At 38.6% G+C, this 19,701-nt stretch overlaps 1 protein-coding gene across 3 annotated transcripts in view; it reads right to left on the minus strand.

Moving 5' to 3' along the window:
- The window catches only part of GXYLT1 (glucoside xylosyltransferase 1), a 45,456-nt gene that overhangs the window by 2,317 nt on the left and 23,438 nt on the right, over window positions 1–19,701 (minus strand). For 2 of the 3 annotated variants that reach the window (XM_057366136.1, XM_057366134.1), the window contains one exon: window positions 17,634–19,506. The exons of the other annotated variant lie outside the window; for it this stretch is intronic. In XM_057366136.1, the coding sequence (XP_057222119.1) occupies window positions 19,345–19,506 (162 nt within the window). In that variant the 3' untranslated portion in view covers window positions 17,634–19,344. Of the gene's footprint in view, window positions 1–17,633; window positions 19,507–19,701 lie in introns of those variants that run through there. 3 annotated transcript variants of the gene reach the window in all.

Genomic DNA, 19,701 nt, shown 5'->3' on the forward strand with positions numbered 1-19,701 from the left:
AGGGGAGAGAATCCAGGCCCCTTCAGCCCCAGTCCTAAACCCTATGCAATGAACTCAAAGTCTGATTAATCTCTGCCACCTCCAGCACTCTGAAATGCTGTGTTTCTTTTCCCATGTTCCATCTGTTGCTAGTCCAGACTGATCTTACCGTAAACTGAGTTGTCTAAGTCAGCTGTCCAGGCTCCCCAGAGTCTGGAAATTATACACTGGTGTAACACACCCCTTATAAAGTCTACATTAAACTATGTTAAAATGAAGAATAAATTTATCTTCTCTCCTTATTTTTGTCCCATATGTCTTGTTCCTCATATCTCTAACTCAGGGATAAACCACATGATGCAATACATTCAYGTTTAATAGTTCACTTTACATTAGTCTGAAGACACATGTCTTAGGTAATAGCTGGAAATGTTCTCCAAGCCAGAAAAACAAATTTGGCAATTTTTTTATAGTCTTGAAAGGACAAATAGAGATCCGTTTATCATTGATCTTCATACCACCCTTCCTTGTAATTTAAAAGAAAAAAAAMCATTCATTTATGTTTAGAAAATAAAATCCTCTATGGGAAACAGTCACTTTGGATCTATTTAAGAGATATAAACTCTACTAAGTAGATATCAACTAATAGAAATAGAATTTTGCTATATCTTTCCATAGGTAGCCTGACTCCAAGATTGTGAATGAAGAAAACCATTAATAAATGTATAAGGCTGTTTCTTCTGATTGAATTACAGAGATTCCTATCTGAAACACTATCTATAGAATCACAGAATCTCAGAGAAAAATTCCTGTAAATACACTGTTCACAAGACAGGCTCCCAGTRGCAAAATGCTGGGCAGTAAGGTTAGGCACTGTCCTTTCAGTCTGTGTTTGCACAGCATCTGCCATTGGCTCAGGTGAGTGACTGGTGTTCTCAGCTCTAATACCCCATAGAGAGCAATACTTTTTTATCAAGTACCTTGATACAGAGTGAAATAGGTAATATCATAAAATGATAATAAATAGAGCAAATCTGTCCATGTGAGCAACTTACCTATTGTGCTTCAGTATTCTTGGTATCTTTGTTACAGAAATCCAGGTAAGAGGGTAACATCAGCACAGTAATRCCAATGAAAGTATTTACTTTGATTTCCATGAGCCTTGCATCATGCTTTTACTTCCTAATTTGCAAAATCTGTTAATTCACAATACAGTCCATAGAGTTATTAATTTGAATTAGTGAAGTTCTCTACCTGATTGATTTTAAACCAATTTATATAGGCTTGTCTGTTTAAGCTGTTAATGCTGTTGAAGATTACTATGGTATTACTGCAGTCTGCAATATTTCAAAGCTTATGGGGCTGTATCTCACCAAATCCTCAAAAAGGATTTGACTTTCCACACCACTTCTATTCATCTGAGAGCTATCACTTGTGAAACAAGCCCCTGAAAGGCTGGGCCAGCTGTGCTAAGTGTCAGAAAACAACATTTACTCTGCTGAAAGAGCTACGGCAGGAATTCAACTATCCAGCATAAAAACAGCTGAAATTTTTATTTCATCCAACTTCAGGTAGCTGATAAACATTTTTGGTTAATTAAGCTGTGAAATTCTTTGTTTGGTTTAGAGATTCTGGTAGTTTCACTGATTCGCTGTTTAAATATTCAGCCTGTACTTTCCTTTGTGGTTCATTCATTTTAGTGAAGAATTACTCGTTTGAAACAAATACTGGTTTTGCAAACATGAAAAGAATACCTTAATAAATGTAAGTCACTTCTCTGCYCTAACTGCACTGGGAAGATAGATTGGTGTTGTAAATTAACCCACAAACAATCTTAATGCTTTCTTGCTCCTTAAAACAAAACCAGTGCATGGCTAAGTAAACCATCTCTGAAAATATGTAGCTCCAATTGCTCAGCTAGTGCAGAAAACATTATTAATAATCTCCAGCCTTGGTTTGAAAAGTTTAGCTAATGAAACAGTCTGTAGAAGAAAGGGAAGCAGAGCACCATCTGCTGTACAACACTGCAAATGTTTCAGAACAAAAGCTGCAAGAAAACAATCTCTACCTTAAGCTTTCCAAATAGTTAGGATATATGGAAGATCACTGTAATCCAACAATGCATGACGATGAGCTTTACACGGACAGAGTCTAAAAGTAGAGAGGCACATGCAGACCCAGGGATCAGAGTAAGTTGTCAAAAGCTACAGGGAGGAAAGAAAGCATGGAGTGTTGTTTCTTTGGAGGGATTAACGTGGTTGTGATTTGAGTGCTTATATATGTATATCTATATGCTACTATATTGACATGTCATTTGGCAGACCYGCTAGCTCAGGCTAAAACACTGCTATGGTGAACCACTCAGAAGGACTGGTTTCACCTCAGAAAAAGGAAAATTGATAAGCTCAGGGGCCACTGTCAACATCTTTGTGTAAATCTCCCTCGTGGTCAGCAATCATTTGAAGATGTGCCTTTTGAGGGGCCCTCATTCGGGAAGGTGCTTTGGGGTATCTCAAAAAGCACGTCAGGCTAAGCATGCCTGTCACATCCTGCAGAGGATCCCGGAGTTAGGAAAAGTGATATCAGGGACTCCTGAAGCACCCAGCAAGCCTGAGAGTAACCTGCCTTCAACATACCAAAAACGAACCATTGATCAGTACAAGAGTGATGGAAAGTGATTTCTGTCCTATGAATTGAAAAGAAATTTCACATTCCAGACTTCCAAATGCCCAAATGAACATCAATACCATCACTCCCRACAGATAAGGAGAAGCTATCTCTTTTAAAGACTACAGACTTCAAAACCACCAAATGAAAGTCAATAAGGTGTGTAATGGCCCCTTGTCAGTCCTGAAGAGAATGAGGGACTTTCCAAAAGCCTGACATCCCAAGACATGCATTATCTCCCTCTATCTGCTGCTCTCAAGAGTCACTGAGGCTCTTCTAAATTGCCCACTAATTGATGGGTGATACAGATGACCAATAATCACAGAATCACAGAATAAGCTGAGTCAGAAGGGACGCACAAATATCATCGAGTTGAACTCCTGGCCCTGGACAGGACCATCTCTGAGAGTCACACCAAGTGCCWGAGAGTATTGTCCAAACCCTTCGTGAGCTCTGCCAGGYTTGGTGCTGTGACCACTGCCCAGGGGAGCCTGTTCCAGTTCATATCAATCATTACCGAGTCAGACAGCTCCAACAATAGCCTGCAGAGAGCTACAATCCACACTTTGCTCCAGTTTACAAAAGCATCTGGATAAGACCCCAGAATGAAAGGGTGGTCACAGGCTGGTCTGTGGGGAATCATTAACTGCCATCGTCATCCTAATTCAGAGCTGCTTTTGTCATTGCCATTTCATCTGGACTTTGTGGGCTGCTGCTCTGTCAAGATACCATTTATATGATGGTTGGTTCTTCTCAGAATTGATGCCCAGCAGCAGAAATTGTACAAAGCAGTAAAGAGCTGTCTTTTGCCATGAACTGGGGAATGAGGCTGGTGGCAATGCCCAAGGAGTGGCTGAAATGAATGAGGAGCAGAGGGGAGCAGACAGATGGGTTTGCAGCCTCCATCACAGCTCCCCACAATCTGAGCAAACAGGCTGAATAACTGCAAACATTTCCACCAGGCRGACCCTAGGGATGGAATGGTGAGTCTGGAGGCCATGGACAGACCCCACTGGCGGACACACAGGTGTAGGGTGAAGGTGTGAGGCAGGTGGAGAGAACTGAGGACTGTTACTTCAGCAGAAGGCCACAAGTCCCAAGTGAAGAATGTCCAGTCCCATGTGGAACTGGCCACAGCAGCACCCATCAGTCACGGGGACAAGGAAATACAGAGTTAAATTCAGAGAGGAGATCAAAAAGAATAGTAGTCAAGAGGAGACTAACAAGTGGATTTTACTTTAACAGCTGTTAGTGACTAGTGAAAACAAACTATTCATAGTGAAAACAAGAATAAAAGAACACCACCAGAAGCAGGCAGGTTTAACCCTAAAACAGAGAYCCCAAGGAATCAGAACATTTCAGCATCTTTCCATCTCTCCCCCTTCACTGAGCACTTCCACAGCTCTCATTAAGCTCAGCAGAGAATATAGGAAAAGCCATTCTCCTTCCTTGGAGAAATGCAGTACTGTGATCCTTCACACCAGTCTGGGATGAAAACATCTGGATGAAAAGTCTTTTTTTTCCTTCTGCTGAAGTAATAAAATAAAAATAGTACCTTTCACRTTTGTCCTGCAGCTATAGAGGCTGAAGAGGATTAGAAACATCTTATTTCTCATAACTATTAAATTGCAGGTGTTTTCTCTATTTTCTTAGTTTGCATCACGTCACTGGAAGTAGTGACCAGTTGAAAGTCTACARCATTATACCAACTGTTTTCAGACAAAAAATAAGACTTGATGAAAGCTTTCTTTAACAAAATGAAGGCTTTGGGCATCAAAAACATGTTCATGTTCTTTCTGTTCTACTCCAGACCACAGCAATGTTTTGAATTCATACACACAAAAATATTGTGTTAATATGTTTTCTTAGAAAACTCAGTTTTGAACCAAGTAACTTCTCTCAAAATATATATGAAGAAGTTCAAAGAACACAGCTTGTAGTAATACTCTTAATATAACAAATTTAGAGAGCGAACTAAAAAGCCTGAGATAAACACACATCTGAAGCTATTAGAGTTGCACTATTGCACTCCCTTTCCCCTGAGATTCTGCTGAATCTAGGGCTCTTAGATGACTGCAAGCAGTAATGGTCTCTTAAAATAAAGACCAAATGTGAAAGAAATGCAAAGCAGTTTCTGAACTCTTCCAGTCCACAGAACCAATTACATTTTTTAAGACTGCCAAACCATTTTGTGTTTTAATTTCTGTTTGAGATTTCACTGCATCCTGAAAAATAAAATTCTGTTTCCTTTTCAATTAGTGCCCAAGAGATATTTAAGAACAAAACTGCATGAAAACAATGATAGTAGTAGAGGTTTTATTGAGAAGAGTGCCACTTAATTTCCTTAATTTCATGCGTTTCCCAAATGAACAGAACACCTAATTCTTTGCCTATCACATGTTCTCTCCAATTCCCAAACGTGCCCCACCAATTTTCAGTCCATAGAGTGCAGGGTGAAGAGAAACAATAACTTTATAGAGAAAATATTGATTTAAACCATTCAATTCAAAGCCCTAGGGTATCCAAAGATTAGTTACTTTTAAGGACTGTACTAAAGTTGACCTTCAGCTACTTCATTATTGAATAACGCAAAGCAAATAAACCCTGCTAAGGGCAGCAAGACACCAATGCAGAGGCTGTTAAAAAGCAAGCTGGTTTGACACTCAAAAACCCAAATAGGCATTGATAGCGACTGTTTCAGTGACAAAGCATACATGCTACATCTTCCAGAGAGGGAAAAACCCTTTTAAAACTCAGGACTGGAAATAGTAAGGAAGGGCTACTGTCACTTGACCCTTTGTTTTTCATTAACACTGTGTGGTGGGATGACCCTGGCTGGACGGCAGGTACCCACCAAAAGCCACTCTATTCCTCCCCTCCTCAGCTGGACATGGGAGAGAAAATAGAACAAAAGGCTTGTAGGTCAAGATAAGAACAGGGAGAGATCACTGACCAGTTACTCTCATGGGCAAAACAGACTCAACCTGCAGAAAAATTAATTTATTACTAATGTAATCGGAGTAGGGCACTGAGAAATAAAATCAAATCTTAAAAACACATTCCCCCAAATTCTCCCTTCTTTCCAGGCTCAAGGTCACTCCCGAACTCTTCCTTTCCTCTAACCCTGCAAGGGAGATGAGGAAAGGGAGCTGCAGTAAGTTCCTCACATCTGTGCTGCTCCCTCCTTCTCAGGAGGAAGTGAACACAGCACTCGAGGTGCAGCCTCACAGTGCTGAGTGCAGGGTGACAATCACTGCCCTGGTCCTGCTGGCCACACTATTTCTGAGACAAGCCCAGATGTCGTTGGTCCTTGGCCACCTGGGCACACCCTGGCTCATGTTCAGCTGGCTGTTGAGCAGCACTCCCAGCTCCTTTACCACCAGAATGCTTCCCAGCCACTCTGCCCCCAGTCTGTAGCACTGCCTGTGGTTGTTGTGACCCAAGTGCAGGACTCAGTCCTGGGCCTTACTGAACTTTGTTCCATCAGACTCAGCCCATTGATCCAGCCTGTCCAGATCTCTCCACAGATCAACATTCCCTTCCAGCTTGGTGTCACCTGCAGACTGAGAGTGCACTTGATCCAGATAATCAGTGAAGATATTAAACAGGACTGGCCCCAACACYGAGCCCTGGGGATCACCACTGGTGACTGGGTGCCAGCGGGATGTAACTCCATTCACCATCACTCTCTGGGCCTGGCCGTCCAGACAGTTTTTGACCCAGAGAAGACTGCAGCTGTCCAAGCCATGGGAAGGCAGTTTCTTCAGGAGAATGCCATGGGAGACAGTATCAAGGCTTTACTGAAGTCCAGGTAAGAGACATCCACATCCTTTCCCCCATCCACTGAGTGGATCAACTTGTCACAAAAGGAGCTCAGGTTGCTCAAGCAGGACCTCCCTTTCCTTAACCCCTGTTGGCTGAACCTGTTTCCCTGGTTGTCCTGTACATGTTGCATGATGGAGCACTCAGSATGCTCTACTCCATGACCTTCCCTGGCACTGAGGTCAGGCTGAAGGCTTGTAGTTCCCTGGAGACGCATCAGCACTTACCATTGGCCAGATGTTTAGTTACTCAGCCTTCTCTGTCTATGCAACCCTGTAATACAGTAGGTGGGAGGCAGTGAATATTGTTTCCACAAAGCTGAAAATTAATGCAAATCTCAATTGTGAGTATTTGGCAGATTTGCTTGAGCTGCTGTCCAGCCAGTACTTATGAGCGTACACAGAGCACAAATGAAAGGACAGTAAACTTGGGGAAACTTCCTAATTGGCTTTGTTGGCATAGATGGATTACTTCCCAGAAATGAATGACAGAAGGGTCTTCTATCAGTCTCTGAAGTTCAATTTCTTTTATTTWAATCATGCATTACCTACACAAAGGCCTTCTTTTGTGATCAAAAGGACTTTGGGAAACAAACCAGCAGCCAGAATTAGAAATGCTGACTGAGGAGCAGATGTACAGGTTACCATAATTCACACACCAGCCAAAACTCTCAGATCAGCAATAGCCTACAGATGTAATGCATACATGCTGCAACAGTCAGTTGACCTGAAACTAATTTGCTTTAAAATCACAGAATATCTCAAGCTGTAAAAGACCCATAGGGATGATTGTGCTCAACTCTGTCCTCCTCACAGAACCAACTAAACCAAATGGCCAAGAGCATTGTCCAGATGTTCCTTGAGCTCTGGCAGGCTTGGGGCTGTGACCACTTCTCTGGGATTCTGTTCCAGTGACTGACCACCCACTCAGTGAAGAACCTTTTTCTAAAGTCCAATCCAAACTTCAGTGATTGTTGTTAGATCGCCTTAGAGGTCACCAACAAGAGTAACACAGAGTAGATTTTTCAGGTATCTTAGCTAGGAAAAAAAAAAAAAAAAACACCCCACAGAGAATTACATTTGTTTTTGCCTCACAAATCTGATCCAGGATGTTTTTCTGCCAGAAGCAGAACACGTATCATTAAAAAAAAAAAAAAAAAAACCCCACAGAGAATTACATTTGTTTTTGCCTCACAAATCTGATCCAGGATGTTTTTCTGCCAGAAGCAGAACACGTATCATTTACTATCTACTGATTTTAACCGCAGACCAACACTTAGCATTTAAATAATTTCAAAAAATGTTTCAGAAAAAAATTGTTTCCTGGACATATTCACAAATACTTGGAACAGCAAGGAAAAAATCTTAATTGGATCCTGCTTTGGCTGGGATTCACCTTAGCTCACATTAGGAATTTGCATTGTGGCACTTGCCTCTAGGCTAACTTCCTAGTCTCTATCAGCAGGGAAAAAAACCCTGCTTTTAGGGTAAAATTTCTTTGATTTACATTACATGTCTACCTTAGCATAAGATGAATCATGTTTTTCATGAATTTCATCATGGATTTCCTTTAAATGATGGTCTAGAACCATCAGTTCAGAGAACCGTGATGTTATGAATACAACRTATTTTCAGTAAAGCAGCTATAAATTTCCTGATGCACAAGTCACTCATTAGGCAGTGTGAGAGACTGAAATGTTTAAGGTTAATGACTCAATTGGCCACTTGTAAAAACAGCATGATGGTGGGCTCTAACCCGCCTCAGGGGTGGGTCCTAGCAGGTAGCACCAAAGAATATTTGAAAAATAGGACCTGGTATATTATATAAACAAAGTCAAAAAGCTTTCTCTCCCATTATAAAGTTAATTTTTTAATGGAGGTTCAATATGATTGCAGTGAGAAAAAAACAACTGAGTTGCACCTAAATTTTACATGAATGCAACAGAAATAAGCTACTTCAGAATTCTTATCCAATATAACTGCACATAAGACCATCAGCAATAATTACATACTTCTGTATCAATACAAGTTTACAACTCAAAGGATTGCCATATAAAAAGTAACTTACAGGCCAGTTCAAGGACACCAGAGACAAAAGCTAGAGCTCTGATAGAAATAAACTGACTGTACTATCAGTAGCAGAAATGTTTGCATGGAAATAACATCTCCTTTCCTCCAAAGTTCAGCATCTGTTTATTTCCTAGTAATTTGCTGAGATGATTTAACTAGACTGTTAACGTTAAGGAGGAAATAAACTGTAAGACAYAAACTCTAAATCAAGTACTAGCCTGGCCAGCAAGGTTTATTCCTCATTGCTGTCTGAAGAGAATGRGCATTATGTACATTCCCTGAAGAGTTCAATTTTCAGTAATTTTAACAACAAACAGGCATAAACAGACATGCAGGTTTCCTCTGAACACMAGGAAACATTTGTTTGACTGTGAGAGTGATCAAGCTCTGGCAAAGGCTGCCCATGCAGGTTGAGGAGTCTCCATCCTTGCAGATATTCAAAAGCCAGCTGGACACACTCTTGGGCGAACAGCTACACACAGCCCTGCCCAGGCAGTGCAGTTGGAGGTCCCTTCCAACCTCAATCCCTCTGTGATTCCAAGATATTTTTAGAGGTTCTAGGAGCTACTCTGTATTTAGGTTCTGCTGCTTATGCTCTAACAGGTACTTCTTACTCAGTTTACCAACTATTTCACATGCATGAAAAGTGGGTGCAACATCCATCATTCAAGTCTCAGAAGTTACTTTTTCATTTCTGTGTTCAATCAGCATAATAAAAACTAGAATATGGGAGAAGGAATGTTCTTTCCTGTGTCTTTGTATTGCACATGTAAAGGCAACTTTCTGCACAAAAAAAAAGAGAGAAAGGGAGAGAGAAAGAGAAGGGTATGGGTATTGATGTTTTGTTTTGACTTCTTAATACTATATAACAGCCTCTTTGAACCTTGTAGCATGACCCCAAAGGGAGTAAAGGTCTGGGGTATCTCCCGGTTTTGGCAAGGCATCAAACTCCAACACATTTCTAAGATATCAGCTCTAAAATGACATAATGGTGTTTGTGCTTACCAAGGAACTGATTTGAAAAGCAACACTTCTTCCCACCACTTCCCTTCCCAATTAAGGGGGACACAATGTTGYAATTTTGGGAATAAATCAAGAACAAACAAAATTTAAATGTTTTCATTACTAATTACAATGTTGTTGATAATGTGAAGGCATTCAAGTAAGTTGTCTGCATCACATGAGTGTCAAAATAGTTTCTTGTCCATTAGCAAACCAGAAGAAAGTTGAGCAAGCACTGACCAAATATAAACATTTCAAAATCAGCAGGTCTAGATAATTTACAGTAGRCAACCATAAAAGAATTTCTTGAAGAATGCTGTTGTTAATAGATTCCATAAGTCTCAGAACTCACAGAAAACTCCATTAAAAACCCTAAATATTTTTAATATTATTTAAAATGCTGAGTAACTTTTAGTTAAGATGACTATGAGACTACTGTCACAAAAAAATTACAGAAGTTGCAACACAATTATCTGGAAAGAAATTAAAAGAAAATACCACCATCAGAAGTAATCAATACACTTTCCAGGAAAATAAAGCTTGTCAAACAAATATTATATTTATTCCTGTAGATATTTTTTTGTTCCATGAAGCTGAAATAATGCTATGCAGAGAAAAACCAGAAACACAAAAAAACTGCAAGATTAACTGGTCACTCTCAACAAATAAGCTTTGATAGAAAATCATTATCAAGGAGTTGTTTCAAGTGATGTTATGAAGGACAACATTATTAAAAGCTTTCACTGGTAATTTGGAAGTAAATATAAAATCATGGCTGGTGAAGTTTGCAGATGACAATACCTGGTAAGATGATAAACAGTGATAACAGCATCAATTCCACAGCTGAATCTGCATTACTGTGATGAAACTGCATTAGGCTAAGCTCATTTTAACAAAGACAAATGCTCCCACAGCAAGGAATGAAGATCTAAGCCCAGGAATGGAAAGTATGCTAACATGAGCACTTAATGTACAAATTTAGAAATTATTAGGAAAATTTTACCTATGTATTAAAATTACCACATCCTTCACTGTACTGAAAATCTCTATACCATATTTTATAGTGTGCCTGTATTTTAAAGAGGCCTCTAGAAAACTGATGAAGGTATTAAAAAGAGCCACAAAACAAAAGTTCATGAAGTCAATTGGTTTCACTTATCCAAAATGAAACTGAGAAGTGATTAGATTGCTACATTTACATATCACCAAAAGGGGAAACTGCAGGACATTAAGGACCTCTTTACCCCAGTGGGGAGAAGCATAAAAAGATTCCATGCCTGAAACCTAATGCCAGAAAAAATTCAAATGAGACACAAGACAGACACACTCATCACTGTGAGAACACTGAACCACTGCAACAGGCAAAGGGAAGCCTTTTCCTTCTTTGTGCACTCAAACCAGGACTGGACATTTCTCTGAAAGGCATGGGCTAGCTGGACACTAGTTAAGTTTTAGTCAAACAAATTACTGAGTTCATTACAGCTGTAACAGGGAGAAATTTGATGCTTTTGATATACAACTGATGAGACTCGATGAACTAACATCCTCCCCCTCTAAGGCCAAACTCTATTGATTGATTTATCAGTGCTTCATACTGCTATCCATTGCTGGGGTATCTGAGCACTTTCACATCAAATCAATATCAAAATCCTTAATGGACTTCAAGGAGCTTCTGAAACATCTACTTTCAGGAGTAAAACTAATTAGGGGAGGATTTTTGAAGAGGTCAGATATTTGTATTTATCCTTCTTGTTAAAGAATGCATATTACTGTATTTCCTTTGTGCTTATATGGTATTTTGAAGCAGTGAGACAGTGATTTCAGTCAGGCACAGCACTAGTAAATGGCTATGTTTAAGAAACTCAGTTAATTTCCAGTGCTATTTAGGGTAATGGACACTTGTTTTTGACACAAAAAAAAAATTTTGCATCCTCAGAGTCATAATTTAGATGAGAATGAAGAGTGCTAGCACACACAAGGCACCACATAATCTACTCCTTAAAAATTCCATCTTTTCAGAGACACAATACCATTCCATGAGGTGAACAAGCACTTTCATATCTAATAATTATTATAAAGTTAGGGCATAGGATGCGGTGTTCTCAAAATATATGTTCTCAAAATATATGTGTTGTGCAAAAAGGTATTAATTGAAACTTGGACTCTAAGACTAACAAAAATATTTAAGTATTTTTTGTACAAAAATATAAAACTTCCCAATATATTCTTGGACAAATGTAAACTAATAAGGTGACTTCTAATTAATTTAGAGACTGCTTGAGGTCTAGCACATCAAAAATACAGCGCATTTGCTAGCTGCTTCATTTTTCTTACAATAGCAAACTGTAAATGTTTTATTCTTCAAGCTAAATCAATTTTCATTAATTATACCCTATCCTTCTGGGCAAAGAATAATCAAATAGGCAAAATAGGATTACTGCAAAAATAAGATATTGATCTAGTTTTTAAGCATTATCCTACCATCACTAGTTTTTGCCAAGTTTATTAATTTTTTTATGGACCACTGAAGAAGGTACATCTCAAAACCCTGCACGTCTCAATGGGCTATTTGCAGCTGTTAATTTTTCAGCCAGAAACATTTTACATGCCATGTACTCTATTGTATTCTGTATCCCTCTAAAACTTCGTTTGGGCCTTTTGAAGTCATAAATCAATTTTCTCTCTTTGTACCTTCACAGAAAGAAGAGTTGATTGAAGATTGCTTCTTCCTCAGAGGTTGTCCGGCACCTCCAGGAACAGGGCAGAGAGCAARCCCTTCTCTGCTCACCAGGTGCCCTGGCAGCCAGGTGCTCACGCTGYTCTCCACAGCCCTGCTGAGCCTGTCTGCCTCAGGCAAGCAGAAATGGCTCAGATCACCTCCTTTTAACTGTAATGGCTTCAACAGCCAAGCTTTCTTTCTCAAAGCATGCCTCTAGTAAAAAAAAAAAAAAACTTTATCACTAGAGAAAAATAAAGATGATTAAAATTTTGTAATAGTCTATACAAAGTTGAAAGGGAAACTAAACTTATTCTCCAAGTTACAATCAAGAAACACACAGCACTGCTTATGAACTGCACTGGGTGAAGAATGTGCTGAGGTGCCCAGACACATGTYCATGCAGTAGCACTGTGGAGAAAGCAGCAGGCCTGCTCCAGGGAACCCTTTTGACTTGAACTAGTCCAGTTACCTTATCACAGCAAACAGTTCTCAAAGCATGTACCTGGTGGCAGAAGACAAGAGTTAGTGAGATCCAGAAACATCAGAAAGGTAAAGTGACACCAACTCCTGGAGAAGACAGGCAGCAAGTAGACTGCAGGGGSAGTGGAGAAAGGAGACAAGCCAGGAACAGCAAGCAGAAGAGATGAGAGGCAGTAAACCCCCGATACATCAATTTACCCACAGGACTGGTGAATAATATCAAATCAAAAGACAAATATATATAACACACTTTGGGCAGCAAAGTTGTTTATTTCTTGGGCTTAGATCTGCAATCTAAATTCACCTTGGGTATCCATGGCATAAAAATGTAAAATGAAAAAATAAAAACATAGCGAAGTATTTTAAAATGAAAAGTATTGCAATACCAGTGACTAGTCAGAACTGCATTGAATACTTGACAGGAGTTCCATGATATCCAATAGGCAAGCAGAGTTTCCTAAACACCAGCTGCTCACTGAGACACAGTAGGTCAGCATTRTAAGGCTAAAACATCAGTTTTAATTAAATTTGATTTCCTAGTCTTAAATGAGTTAAAACTGATTATATTGCTTTAATTTCCTTGGAAGCCAAAAAACCCCACACTCTAAATACTCATTAATTCAACCACAAAGATTTGCAGTTTAGGATAACTTCCACATCTACTTTTGCATTCCAAYGCTACTCTTATAAATACTACAGACTGATTGAATGTGAATTATTCTAGCAAAATGTGTACAGAAATGACTGGCAGGATATTAACATTCATAACACATAGAAGAAAAAAATGGACCTGTTGTACCCAGATTATAATTCTGAAAATGAGGGCATGATATTAAATGACCCAGAGGAAGAACAGGAGGAAAGTGACCTCCCAGAATATGAAGGTAGTAGAAAATGCTAATAAATTGCTCATCTCAGTTTAATAATTTAATATAAGCTGCATAGAATAGAAAGGCCACTTTGAAAGGCACAAAAAGCATTTTTAGCTGTCAGTGTTCAATGCCAGTAATGAGAAAATTAAAGACAGCACAACCTAGCAGCACTTCTCCAAGAGGTGAGAAAGCCACAAGTAAGCTGCCCCTTTGCACTCCATGGCCTTAGGGAGGTCTGAGGCACAGAAACAATCCCTAGCAAACAAACTTCAGAGCCTCTTTTCTCCCCTTGCAAAGTTCTGTTTTTGCAGACCAGTTCTGGTAAAACAGTGCAAGGAACCTATCCTGATGTCTAACCTATGTGCGAACGCCCCGCTCCGCAGCACCCCGCAGGAAAACACCACTCCAACACGCAGGCAGGTCCAGGTTTCTTCTTTTATTAAWCTTCGTATTCCAGCTCTTTTAGCTTTAGCAATTTCAGCTCTTTCTTCTTAGTGATTCAGCTCCGTCTGAGCTGACTCCGCTCGCAGTGCGGCTTTTATAGGAATCYCTTATCTTTACCCGGTTTTAAGAAATGCASCAATCAGTAAAGTTTTAGACAGATTACATAACCAGAAAAACTCTCACACATCACGTTCCAGACTCTGATTGGACAGATGTTTTCATCTGTCCAATCCACACTGGTCGCTTCAGCCCAGCTCCATCCCACACACCATATCATCTCGCTCATGCGTACATCCACGAGTCCTGCCCACACCGAGTCCAAAGCCCAGCCCCCCATACACAGCTGCAAAGACCACGGCACCTATGAGTAAGCCCACGACCGTGTTCCAAAATGAGGTGTTACTGTGTTATCTCTGGCTTTGACCCAGACCAAAAATTAGGTTTTGGTTGTTAGTTTTTATGGGTCATGTGGTATTTTAAAGACAGCAGACCAGGACCTAACAAGGAGATCCAAATAATTGCATCATTTCCTCTCCCATTTTAGCATGACCATTAAGAAAACCAGTACCACAATACAGGAGCAGGGGGGGGTGGATATTTCTAGTTTGGAAGAGTTTAGATAGGGTGATACTAAAGATCTACAGCGACAAGTTACAGTTCTTTTCCTTGGAATTCACAGTAAATGAAAGAATCAATCTTTTAAGARTTATCTGCCCATCCCTCCACATATGGTGCTGACACAGGAAAAGTCAAATGATTTGATGAACCAAGGACATTAACCCTCACATCCACCAAATCAGAAATCAGATTTAAGGATAGAAAACTATTTCAAAATTGTTAACTGTATCTCAGAAATTTATAGTTCTCTAGCTTCTGTTGTGAAAAACTGTGCATTCCTTGTTATCTCACTATTTTATTCCTACAGATTAGCTGGAAACTAAAACAAGGAAATTAAATAAAAGATGGACACATCCTTCCAGTACCTGAAGGGGGCCTACAAGAGAGCTGAAAAAGGCCTTTTTACAAAGGCATTGGTGATAGGATAAGAGAATGGGTTTAAACTGTAAGAGGGGAGGTTCATATTAGGTATCAGGGAACAAATTCTTTACAGTGAAGATGGTGAGATATTGGAACAGGTTGTCCAAAGCAGTTGTGGATGCCCCATCCCTGGAACTRCTCAAGGCTAGGCTGGATGCGGCTTTGAACAACCTGATCTAGTGGGAGGGTCCCTGCCCATGAGAAGGGGTTGGAAAGTAGTGAGCTCTAAGGTCTCTTCCAACTCAAACCATTCTGTCATTCTATCTGTAAGTGGAAATAAACTGGGTCCCTAGTTTATGCAACTAAGGTTTATCCCAGATAAAGGATAAGCACTTAAAATCCAGATTTGAAAGAACTGATGGTCACTGCTTTGATTTAAGAAACTTGCAATCATATAGATCAAGTAGGCAGGCAGCAGCCTTGCATCTATCATAAGAGAACAGATACTCTGGGAAGAAATGACCAGATATCACTGAAGGAACATAACTTAACTAAAGGCTGCAAAATTCCTCCTACCTGAACATTATCAAATAGCAATCTGAAGAAAACGTAAAACCCTACCACAGCAGGAATACAGGTCCTCCTTTAATTACAGGTTTATGCAAAGAGACCTGCAATAATACCTTATGCAATTTTTATAAACATTCAAATGAATGAAGAGCTTTGTGATTATCTCTTAAAAGCAGTGCACGGAAAAGGCAGAAGGGAACATAAAGAAGCCCTGCAGGAATTTGCCAGCAAATATACAGGAAGATGCACATTCATAAGTTTAAATGAGGACTCTCTGAAGAATTAACTGCAGCTGTGCATAAAGCAACCACAGATTTGAAGAGACACAACTGAACGCTAACGAAAGAATTTCCAATTGCTTAATATTCCTTCAAGAAACTTAAAATTTTAATAGGCCCACAAAGGCTTGAAAAGGTACTGGAGAACAACATATCTTAAATTTCCTGACAACTTTGGAAGACAAGCTGTTCTTATATAGATCCACTAAATGGTTACAAGAGAGAGATTTTGAGAACTACTTTAAAATAAGATCTCCTCCTCACTTCCTGAAGTGGAAATTCACTATCACCTTTGCAAACATCTTCTGTTTTGAAACCTGAGTAACAGTTTCAGGTTGTCTGCTAGGACTACAGTGCAAATGTGAGGCAATCTGCATTTCTATAGGAAATTATCCTGCATTACTTAAGATTTGGCAGTAGAATACAAGCAAGTTGTTAAATGTTTCTCTGTGGAGTTAAAGAGATCAAACAACATTTTTGTTTTCCTAAGGGAACCTAGTGTGCATTTGCTTATTTTTCACTTGCTGGGTTCATTTGGACAACTTAAGCAAATAACTCGGCTGTTATTTGTGCAAAACTCTGTAGGAATTTAGTTATTCTTTTTAAATATGCAGAAAAATTAAGTTGGACAAAAATGAACTTCAAAAAAAGAAACAGAAGAGATTAGAAATAAGAAGAAAAATCACTTCTGAGTTCCCATGCACAGAAAAATGCTCAGACTCACAGCAACAACCCCAAAAGACAGATACAAGATCTTTTGCAAGATCCATGGCGATGAGAAGTACCTTCCCATTACATCATACTCCTACTGTCCCTGCTACAGAAGAATCCACTTTCTGCTAAGGGATCGCTGGCTTTTTCATACTTTTCATACTGTCTACAAAGAGTGACGGAAGTTCATCCAAATAAGACAATCATATCTTCACATAGATAGATCTCTGTACCATGAGACTGTGATCCATTTAAACAGAGACAGAAAAATGGTACTGTGACATGGAGACTAATCAAGCATGAGGAAGACAGATTTATCTTAACTTGAATGTACATYTCCTGATGTTTACATTTTTCTATCAAACTTCACACTTTATAATAACTTTATAATAAATAAATCATTAAAAATAGGCTTCTATCAYATTACCTGGATTTCCAGTCTTGTTAGTGTCTTCAAATGTTTCCCTTATAAACCAGACTTGTTTTTTTATTTGTAAAGGTAGGTAATTTTTCTAAATTTGAAACATAGGAATTCTCAGAGAACTAAAAATGTATTTGAAACAGACAAATACTCTAGAGAACTTGCTAATGGAAGCTACTTGCTTTTCTGTAAGTTTTCTAAAGTGTTTGTGAGTGTTACCTGGAAATGGATAGTTGAGGTGAGCAGTTTTCATTTATATGAAAAAGAATTAATCAAAACATATGGTAGAAGGCCATATTCTGCTATTTGTAATATGGTAAGTTAACATTTCTAGACAGAAGCAGAAAATAAGAATTTCTGTCCTACAGTAAGCATCAATATGAATTCTTTCTGTTCTACTCCCCCACAAAATTTCAAATTGAAGTGGAAAGATTGCTGCTAATGTTCACAGTCCACTTTTTTTCTCAAATGGCCCATTAAGTTTTAAGAGTATTCTTGACATGTCTACAACATACTAAATCCAAAACTGAAAGCTTCTGCAAAGACAAACACAAAAAAATTGTATAAAATTTTTTAAAATATGAACACATAGTACAAGGAAAAAGGAAAGCCGAAGACAAATTGATATAAAAATCAGTATTTATGTAAAAAAATAATGCACTGCATATTGCAAAATCAGTCAGTTACAGTATTCGCCTTCACACAGATTTCTACATTTTCAGGCTTCAAAAGGTTACACAGCAAGGAAAAGATACCTACACAAGGAGGCAGTCTGCTTCCTAGAGTTCCATTCCAAAAATTTACACCCTGAGCCTGCAGGGAAATTAGAAGAGGATACAAACTCTGCTTACAGTGGAGTGTGTTTTTGTACTGCTAAAGCATTTGTCCAGCTCACACGGATCTGGAAGTCAGAGCCAGTCTATCTTTGACAAGGAAACAGTCACAGAAATTAAGCTTCTAAAATGGGGTTGGGATGAAGGTGCAAATCAGTGAGTGGATCCTCCATGTTCAACACACAGGAACTTTCCTGGAATCCAAAAGCTCACTTTATGAAGACTTCATCTCACTTAGATAGGTTTTCTAAGTTCAAATATACTTTACAAATACATTTCATACCATGCAAGTTTAAATATTTTACTGCAACACTAGAATTCAGTCCTTTTCTTCATGTTTTTCTCTTTAAGTTTGTATTMCTTAAACAGAAGATTTTCTTTTTTCACTATGATAACTGGAGAAAACCTAATCCTTACCTGTTGCAAATCACTATCACCCTATCCACAATAATGTAGTTGAGGGTCTGCCCCAAAACTATTTTAAAGCCATTTATTAAAAAATATCATAACAGGATATACGCTCTAAGAAACCCATCTACTACACAGTCTGATGAAACATCAGAACTCTTACTACAGCTCTTCACTTTTAGGTACTACATACTCTATAACAATAATCAAGTAATAATTCCTATTACAGAAATACAACAGCAACAGCTTTCCACTGTAGGGCTTTTCTTCTACTTCCAAAATGCCCTATAAAGCTGCAAAACCATTAAATTTTTAAGCATTTTAAGACCAGCAACTTCAAACTGGATTTTTACGTAAAACCCCCTCAATTCTCCTCTACCTTTTGGTGCTAATGGCCCTACAATGTTGAAACAAATTATTTTTAATATAAAGTCTCTGTATTTACTAACAGAAAACTAGTATCACATACTAGTTATTAATTTCTCAGAAAATTGTATCTATAGTGTGCAGTTTACATCTGAGATAAAAGAAACAAGATTGTCAAAACAGTACTTCAACATGTAAGAGATGAACATATAAAGGCACATACAGATTGTCAATGATTACAACACATTTCTTTGAAAAGAGTGTTTTCTGCACTTGTAAACAACTTTGTTTACATAAAGGCTCACACCTTTAAAGTGAGGTTAGTGCTGCTGACTCAGTTATTGCTACATTCACAGTTTAACAGAATTTTAGACAATATATGAGGTACACTCCCAAACAGAGCCATCTTCATTTCTTCCTTGTTCATTTATCATTAGGTAACTGAATTATGCAGACTAAAAGTACTGACCGTGAAGCCAGTAACACCCAAATCATCAGATATGAGATAAACATTAGCAGTGATTRAACTTCAAAAGACCAAAAAGACACCTTTGCAGAAATAAGTTCCTGTTCTTCATTACATGAGTATTTTCTTCATTTTTATGTATGCTAGTAAACTTTTTTCTGGGCATATTAAGAGCCCATTCAAGCTGTAATAGAATTCTTGCACCTTTTGACTAGTTTTGTTAATTCAGTCTCTCGGTGTARCTGTGAGGAGTCAAATATCACCTTCCCTTTGATCTTCTGGCATACAAGTCTCTTATGCTTTTTGTTAGCTGCTTTATGAATACTTTGTATACTCTTCCACAATATGTGTGCGTGGTTTTCTGTAATTCCAGTTCTAGGGGCTGCAACAGTGAATGAACCAGGTCATCTCCAAAAGAATACTGTAAAGAGGTTAAGAAAATTAAAGATTAATATGGAAGATTGTCATTACTCAGAGGTATTGGAGTTTTATAAAAATACTTTTCAGCATCATATTTGCTGTCTATAGGTCTATTAAATGTTTTCAAGAGCTCACAAGTGCTTCTGAATGCAATAATTGCAAAACAACTCTAAATTACAGAAATATACTCTCATGC

The sequence above is a fragment of the Malurus melanocephalus genome, unplaced genomic scaffold (assembly GCF_030028575.1).
Source record: "Malurus melanocephalus ecotype Western Australia unplaced genomic scaffold, MMel_1.1 scaffold_60, whole genome shotgun sequence".
NCBI classification, from domain to species: domain Eukaryota; kingdom Metazoa; phylum Chordata; class Aves; order Passeriformes; family Maluridae; genus Malurus; species Malurus melanocephalus.